The sequence below is a fragment of the Benincasa hispida genome, chromosome 9, assembly GCF_009727055.1.
Source record: "Benincasa hispida cultivar B227 chromosome 9, ASM972705v1, whole genome shotgun sequence".
Classification (NCBI taxonomy): Eukaryota; Viridiplantae; Streptophyta; class Magnoliopsida; order Cucurbitales; family Cucurbitaceae; genus Benincasa; species Benincasa hispida.
The window spans coordinates 15,381,848-15,390,167 of record NC_052357.1 but is presented as its reverse complement, the minus strand read 5'-3'; the positions used below and the strand labels follow the sequence as shown (position 1 = coordinate 15,390,167).

General features: G+C 31.5%; 1 protein-coding gene across 4 annotated transcripts; it reads right to left on the bottom strand.

The window, feature by feature from the left end:
• Window positions 1-2,876: 2,876 nt before the first annotated feature.
• LOC120085542 (putative disease resistance protein RGA4) lies at window positions 2,877-8,065 on the bottom strand. 4 transcript variants are annotated; one of them, XM_039041568.1, is made up of 4 exons: window positions 4,378-8,065; window positions 4,131-4,211; window positions 3,645-3,719; window positions 2,877-3,200 (listed from the first exon to the last, which is right to left on the bottom strand). In XM_039041568.1, exon 1 carries the CDS (start codon window positions 7,819-7,821, stop codon window positions 4,465-4,467), a length of 3,357 nt encoding a protein of 1,118 aa, XP_038897496.1. In that variant the 5' UTR covers window positions 7,822-8,065; the 3' UTR covers window positions 2,877-3,200; window positions 3,645-3,719; window positions 4,131-4,211; window positions 4,378-4,464. The 4 variants fall into 4 exon arrangements, with proteins under 4 accessions (XP_038897496.1, XP_038897494.1, XP_038897497.1 ...); XM_039041566.1 differs by having other exon boundaries at window positions 4,131-4,256; window positions 4,378-8,064; XM_039041569.1 differs by lacking the exon at window positions 3,645-3,719.
• Window positions 8,066-8,320: the final 255 nt, after the last annotated feature.

Here is an 8,320-nt window from a genome sequence, read left to right as displayed (position 1 = left end):
ATACTTTGTAAATGAATTATTTTATGAACTTCAAATTCACGTTGATTTGTACAGGGATCTCAATGCGATAATAACGATGCATTCCATGTAGTTTTTTTTTCCAAATTCTTTACTCCTCCCCCTAATATTGGAAAATTTGTCTCATGACAATCAGCAAATTGTGCAGTAAATATATCCATCAAAGGTTCAAAATATTTAATAAATGATGGGGAATAATATCTTCAAAATATTTAATAATTGATGGGGAATAATATCTAACATACATTTCTTACCTCCATTAAGGACCCATCTTAGGACGTTGTGGTGGATCAATTGGAACATATATTGAACTTAAAAAAAATTCACATGGGAAATATTTGGCTCATGACTATAAGCAAATTGTAATGGCGAGTACTTATGATAAGATACTGACCTAATGCGTACAAGTGATGCAACATGCAAAATAACATGTTCCCATATAGATGTAGGAAGCTTAGCTCTCATCAGTAATGGTCTAGCAATTAATTGGAAATGTTTTATAAATGATTTTACTAAACCATTTTGGTATGAACATGAGCTATAGGATGTTCAACACTCAATTAACATACAATAATTATCAAAAGTCTGGGACGGAAATTTACTAACATTATCAAGACAAATAGTTTTAACTGTATAATCAGAAAATTATGCTCTTAACTTAATTATTTAAGCAAGTAATCTTGCAAATGAAATTTTCGATTTGATAATAAGCACACGTACGACTATCTACTAGATACATCTATTAATATCATCAAATATCTAAATGGTCCACTTGGTGTATTAATAAATTCACATATATCACCATGAATTTGTTCTAAAAATGTAAGGGATTTAGTTTCCACTTTAGCTTGTGATGATCTAATGATTAATTTTCCTTGAGAGCAAACATCACATGATAATTCATTAGATTGAATAATCTTCTAGCTCTTTAATTGATGTCCATGTGAATTTTCAATAATTGTTCTCATCATTATAAATCTTCGATGACCCAATCTGTCTTGTCAAATTGTAAATATGTCTTGATTCATGAACTTCAAGTTCATTGTTGCATATTTTTTAATTTGAGTATAATACAATCCAGATGATAAAGCAAACAACTTTTTCAATATACGTTTTTTCATATGAGATAATAGATAGATATTCCACATTATTCTTACTATCAGTCTTAATATGATAATCATTATTGCAACGTATATCTTTAAAACTTAATAGATTTCTCTTTGATTGACTAGAGAACAATGCATTGTCAATTAGAAATTTTGTTCCTCTAGGAAAAATAATATTTATTTTTCCAAATCCTTCAATCAAATTTGTAGAATCTGATATTACATTGTCTTTTGCTTCCAGCATTGTCAATCGGGAAAAGTATTTCTTACTTGTAAGTATTGTGTGTAGTTGCACTGTCTACCAGACATAGATCTTCTTTGCTCATTTTTTAATCACACGATATATGAAAATGATCCATGTTTCTTCATTAAAAGAAACTAATTGCAATAAGAAAAATAACATTTGGAATATACAAAAATTAATATTAACTAAAAAAGATAACATAAAAATGGATAAAAAAAACAACATTAACTAAAAAAGATAACATGAAAATGGATAAAAAAAAAAAAAAACAACATTAAGTCTAGATATTTTCAAAGTCAAAAGGAACACTTGATGCTTCATCAACTGTACCGATCTTCTCTTCAAGAGATTCAAAGAAGTCCACCATATCCAAATTTGTCATATGGGATACGTCGAATATATCATTATCCTAGTATGCAAAATTTGCTTCCACATTTTTTTTTCTTTTTTCTTCAAGGAAGCTTAATACAGATCACCAAAGTATTTTGATGTACGATAAATACGTGATCAATGCGAAGTCATATCAGAAGCAATTTTATTCATCACCTTTTGAATTCTTATCTTATGGAACATTTCATTTATGATCATCATTTTATGTAGTTCTTTTGAAATTTTTATGATTAGAACCACCACAAAAATAATAATTATTTCCTCCTCTATCATTCTCACGACCTCAACGATGATTATTGTTAACATTCACAACATTTTCTTCAGGGAATAATGTTATTCTAGTTGGTCGAGTTTCGTAGTTCTTAATCAATAACTTGTTATTTGGTTCAGCCATGAGAAAACATGAAATTGTTTAGAATAACGTTTAAAACTTTTCTCTCGATAATACTACTGCATGCAAGAGCATATTCGAGACATAAAAAGTAGAAAATATCTTCTCCAACCTATCTGCATCAATAATTTTCTCTCTACATAACAACAATTTTGAACTAATTTTAAATAATGTAGAGTTGTAATCAGTTACTGATTTAAGATCTTATAGCCTCAAGTGCATCCACTCACAACAAGCTTTAGATAGAATAACTATTTTTTCATGATCATACCTTTCTTCCAAAAAATTTTACAAAATACTAGGATTTTTTATTGTAAGATACTCCATTTTCAATTCTTCCTGAAGGTGATGACGAAGGAAAATTATAGTTTTTGCTTTGTCCTGATTGGATGTCGTACTTTCTTCTTTAATTGTATCTCCCAGATTCATAGCATCCAGAACCCATGACAAATGATTATTGTCATTAATGTCAAGAAATACGAATTCTAATTTCGTAATTTGTCATGTCACACCATCACAAAAACATTGTGTTGGTTTTAGAAATTTAATATGTACCAAATATGAAAAATAACATTTAATTTATTAATTATAACAAAGAGAAAAAATTTGACATACCTTCAGCAAGGAAACAATAGGAATTCGTGCTGAAATGTGTTGTAAAATTAGGGAACATAATAGAAACCTAAATATGGAGAATAAAATATACTTAAATAAAATAAAATAAATATAAAAAATTTCGCATATAGAAAAAATGTCAAACTATTTACAGAAATAGCAAAAAACTCCATTATCAATAATAATATGTAGTAGACAACATATACATATCAACTTACAATATTACTCTCTTTCAAAAAAATAAAAATAAAAATAAAAATAATGAGAGCATTACTTGAAAGGAAAAGAAAAAAAAAAAAATTCTTAAAGGTGGTACCGAGCTATCATCTCATTCATATACTTTATGCTGTAGGTTAATCTCTTTCCATCCTCCACCTGCCTCTGATATAGAGCAGATGGCCTTCTCCACCTTTATTTAGAAGAAGGTGCAAAAGCACTGTAGGAAAAAAAAAAAAAATAAATAAATAAATTCAATCATCCTTCAATTTCAAAGTATACAAATAAACACCAAAGCCAAAATAATTACATCCCAGATTGGTAGGTTGTTAGACTTGGAGAAGAAAAGATCATGAGTACAAGAAAGCAGATTTATCATAATTAATTTGCCCATTTTCTGATTATATGTTCTTAATTCTCAGATGAGTTTCTGAATGTGCCTGGAAGTTTTTGGGGTCTAGCTTCTGCTTATCAATCAAAAAAATATTAAAATTAATAGTAAATATTTTATGGTGTACGAACTTTACAAAGATCAAAAAGGAAAAAGGAATGAAACCAAATATATAGACTTGGAAAAGCCATAAGCTATATAAGAAAATCCAATAATTGCATTTCAAGAAATACATCAGCAAAAAATTAATATATATTAAAGAAAAGGAAGTACTTTGTAGCAAATCACTTGAGGAGCCTCCAACTACTTTCACATAGCCTTCTATCTTCCTCTTTTATCCTTTGTTATCTATCCATTAAACCAAAATGTAAAGTCACTGACAACCTATTTGTATTGATTTTGTAAGACCTTAAAGAGTATTTCTAGGTGGAAAAGAAAGAGTGCTTTGAATACTTGTATGTATTTTTAACTAATTAATTGTACTTTAAAGACAACTTATTCAAAATCCACTCAATCATATAAAAAAAATGCCTTATAAATTAATACCAATATTTGGTGTGTTGAAACATTGTCAAGTCTACGAATTAAATTAGGCATATGAAGAAAATCTCAAGCTTGAGAAAAGGAAAAAAATAATAATAACAATAATAGTAATAAAGGAATGAAAACATAAGCCAAAGAATGGCCCATATTTGAAAGTTAAAAGCAAATTTCATTGAAACGTTAAAATATTTAAAACAAACCATAATATGCATATACCTTAATTGGTGCCCTTCTAATTCCTTCTAGTTGTGGGATACAGTATGAAGTAAACTGTTCTCACCTTTCAAATAATCCTCACTGTATATATTTCGCGATTTCAAAGTTAATAAATAAATAAATCACCTGAGAAAGAGAAAGTAAAGAACAAAATTGACAGGAGGGTTTAAAAGTTAAAATATTAATCAGATGGAAATGATGGTTTATATAAAAGAAGTTAATTATGATAGGAAATGAATGTGCATACCTATTCAGTGGAATAGTCTTATCCTTTTTTCTTTCTTGTTTTCCTTCCGCAATTTTCGACAGTTTAAACTCTCAATCCTCCTCTTAATTAAGGAGTCGTGGTTAAATTAGGACAACCTTCAATCATGATTGACAGTGAAGAGAGGCGAGTAACTCCTTCTGGTAACGAAGTTAACTTGGGACAATTTTCCATACACAAAATTGACAGTGAAGTGAGGTAAACGATTCCTTCTGACAACGATGTTAAATTGGGACAACTCAAAATGAACAACTTTGATAGGGACATGAGATGGCTGACATCTTCCGACAACAACGGTAATTTGGCACACTCTTGAATACTCAAACTTGATAGTGAAGTGAGTTGGCCAATCCCTTCAATACTCACTAAATTTTTACAATGTATTAGCCGCAAAGATTCAAGAGCTGTCATATATTTCAAACCTTTGGGTAAATACTCCAATTTGGGGACGTTCCAAAGAATAAGTCTGCGGAGATTTACAAGTTGTTTGCAAAACAGTTCGCTATCCACATAATGGGAAGAAGACATTTGTAAATTTTTGCAACTTCGTATGTTAAGGGACTCGAGATCTTTCATATTGCAGAATAAATCCTCTGGCAGAAATTCAAGATCAATATTTTCAATCTCAAGAAAAGATAATTTAGACAGAGTTGAAGAAGAAGAAGAATCTGCAGTAAGGTTTGTAGCCATTCTTATTACCATATCAAAAAGTTGCACACTGACACCTCTTATTGACAATGATTGCAAAGGTGGATGATGTGGAAAAGAAGCCAACTGAGAGCAACGAGAAATCCATAATTTTGAAAGGTGATGTAAAGCTATTGGAAGGGAGGCACTGTATTGAGCATATCTTGATGGGATTTCCTCCTTCCACCAACCTTTCAACTTAGGCATGTCATGGATTCTTAGTTTCTCAAGGGATGGAAAGAAATTAGTTGATGAAGAAATAGAACCGTTATTATCAATGTATTCTATATTGGGTAAGTTCATAAGACAAAGATGCTTGAGATATGGAAATTGATCAAACTGAGGGAGATGCACCAACTTTGTACAATGCGTAAGCTCTATGCCCACCAATCCACCCAAGAAATCAGAAGATAACCAATTACATAATTTCATTCCACTGTATTCTTCTATATGCATTTTGCGAATATTTGAATGTGGTTTTAAGCACTCCAAAATCCTTTCATCTTCATTATTTGAGACATCATCAATTTTATGCTTTTCCCAATGTAATTCCAACTTTTGGATTCCAGACTTTCCTTCCAAGTATTTTGCATTATTGACATCAGTAGCTGTGCAAAATTGCAATCCTTTAATAGATAATGATCCTCTCAAGTTCTTAAGCCCATTCAATTCACTTAAGTCACCACCCTCGTCATCCTTCCCTAATACAAACAAATTCATTGTCTGAAGGCAAGTCATCCCACCTAGCCCTTTTGGCATGTGAGTCAATAGGCGGCATTTATATATATCAAGATGCCTAAGATTGATCAAGTTGCTAATATCTCTAGGCAATTTTCTTAGACATGGACAGTTGCAAAGGATAAGTGTTTCCAAATTATACAATTTTGTAATACAATTGGGAAGAAAGTTTATACTCAAACCAGAAAGATTAAGATATCTCAAATGTTTCAATTTATCAATAAACTTGGGAGGATGATTACCAAAGTAGTACAATTTCAATGTTCGCAATCGAAAAAGTTTAATATGATAAGGTTTTTTGGAAAAAAGAAAAGGATTATTTAAATTCATATCCAATGTTCGCAAACTCTTTGCCTCAGTGAATGATTTAGGTACAATTAGTTCCCTTGATAATGTTGACATTTTGTTGTAGGAGAATAAGACATGTCGAGTCCTTTTGTCAATGGATCCAATACCATCACTTACAACCACACATTCATTTTCTACTATCGAACACGCAAGATCATGCATCAAATCATGCATCTTGCACTTCTTGATGTCTCCCCATTTATTTTTTCTTACGTCTTGAAAGAATGACCTCCCCACTAACTCATTAAAATAATCATCACCAATATCTTCAGTTGCCTTCTTTGTATGTGGTTGAATAAAACCTTGTGCCATCCATTGTTTAACAAACTCATCCTTTTCAAACACATAATCTTTGGGAAACAAAGCACAATACGTAAAACATTGCTTCAAATTTGATGGAAGGTGGTTAAAACTGATCCTTAGTATTGGTTGAATTTGACTTTCTTGTTGCAAAATCATACAAAGTTCATTCTCCTTGAATGACAACCAATCCATTTCCGTATTTTTGAAATATAACAGACGCCCAACTACTCTTATTGCAAGAGGACAACCTTTTAACTTTCCTACGATCTCCTTACCGATTCTGACCAAATTCGAATTCTCAAGCTCGTCTTCTTCGTTCAAGAATGCCATTTTTCTAAACAAAACCCAAGAGTCGTCCTTGTCAAGTTCTTTTAAATGATGAAACCAAACTGTGTCAGAAGTCTGTGCAACTTGTTGGCTACGTGTTGTGATCAAAATTCTACTTCCCTTGGCACCACCCATTAGAAATCTTTTTAGACCAATCCATTTTTCATGGCTTTCATTCCACACATCATCCATGACCAACAAGTACTTTTTTCCATTAATTTTCTCTCGAAGCATAATTTGTAATTTATCCAACTGAAGGGGCTCAGGTTTCTTTTCTTCGATAGACTCTAATATCTTTTCGACAATTACTTTGACATCAAATTCTTCAGAAATACACACCCATAATTTCAACTTAAAATGTTTGTTTATCTTGTCATCATTATAGACAGATTGAGCAAGTGCGGTCTTTCCTAATCCTCCCATGCCAATTATTGAAACCACTTCAACATTATCCTTTCTGGTGCTTGTATCCAATAGAAAATCTATAACAATCTTCTTATCATCATCCCTACCAATCACTTCTCCCTCAAGAATAAAAGAGGAAATCTCTCGTATCTTCCTTAACTCATTATCTGGAATCTCCCTCATACGCACAGAAAGGTGGAGGTGAGCTTTATCAGCTGCAATAGCATCTAGCTTCTCCCTAATTCCTTTAATTTTTCGACCCATTTTGAAACCAAATAAAATATGATTAGGTTTGGAGAAGAAGATACGTACTTGTTTGGTGATTCTTCTATCTTTAGCAATAACTTGTCTTCTCAAGGTTTCATAAGAAAACTCATCAACCAAGTCATCAATATCGTAGAAAGCATCTTTAAGCTTTGAAATCCAATCTTTGACTGCGTGGCTCATGGATTGTTGCTCCTCTGCATCTAGAAGCACCGATTTAATGGTCGAAAGAGTTTTTTGAAGTTTGTCGAGCTCATCATTGACTCCCCACAACGATACAAGCTCTCGAAGGGCCGAAGAGCCCAATTTGGTTATAATATTTGTAGCAACGTTGAACATAACAGAATCCGCCATGGATGAAAATGATCAATTCTTTTTCAAATTTGGAGAAAGAGGCAACAGGGGTTTATGAAGTCGAGTGATGGAGGACGTGAGATTGGGATAATATTTAATGTGTTTTTCCTTTTTTTTTTTTTTTTTTTTAAGGAACAAAAGTCTCGGCCTCTGCACTCAAATAATAATGTTGTACGCACTACTCCGACAATTGTGAGATGCTTTTTCTTTTTTGATTTTTTATTGTGTGTATGTTTCTCTTTTTCTTTCTTTCTTTAAAAAAGAAAAAAAAAGTGCAAGTTTATTTAATTAAGCATTTCTAAACCAAATACAAATTTATTCTTATCCTCATCCATCTTTCAATGATCAATAATTATCCATCTTAATTAGAAATGAAATAGTAATAATAATAAATCGGGTGTATGACCTCAAGGAGTTGCAGTTCAGATAGTAGAGCTGTGAAAAACCATTACGGAGAAATTGATATTTCTAAAGGAAACATTTTGAGGGAATAAAAGTA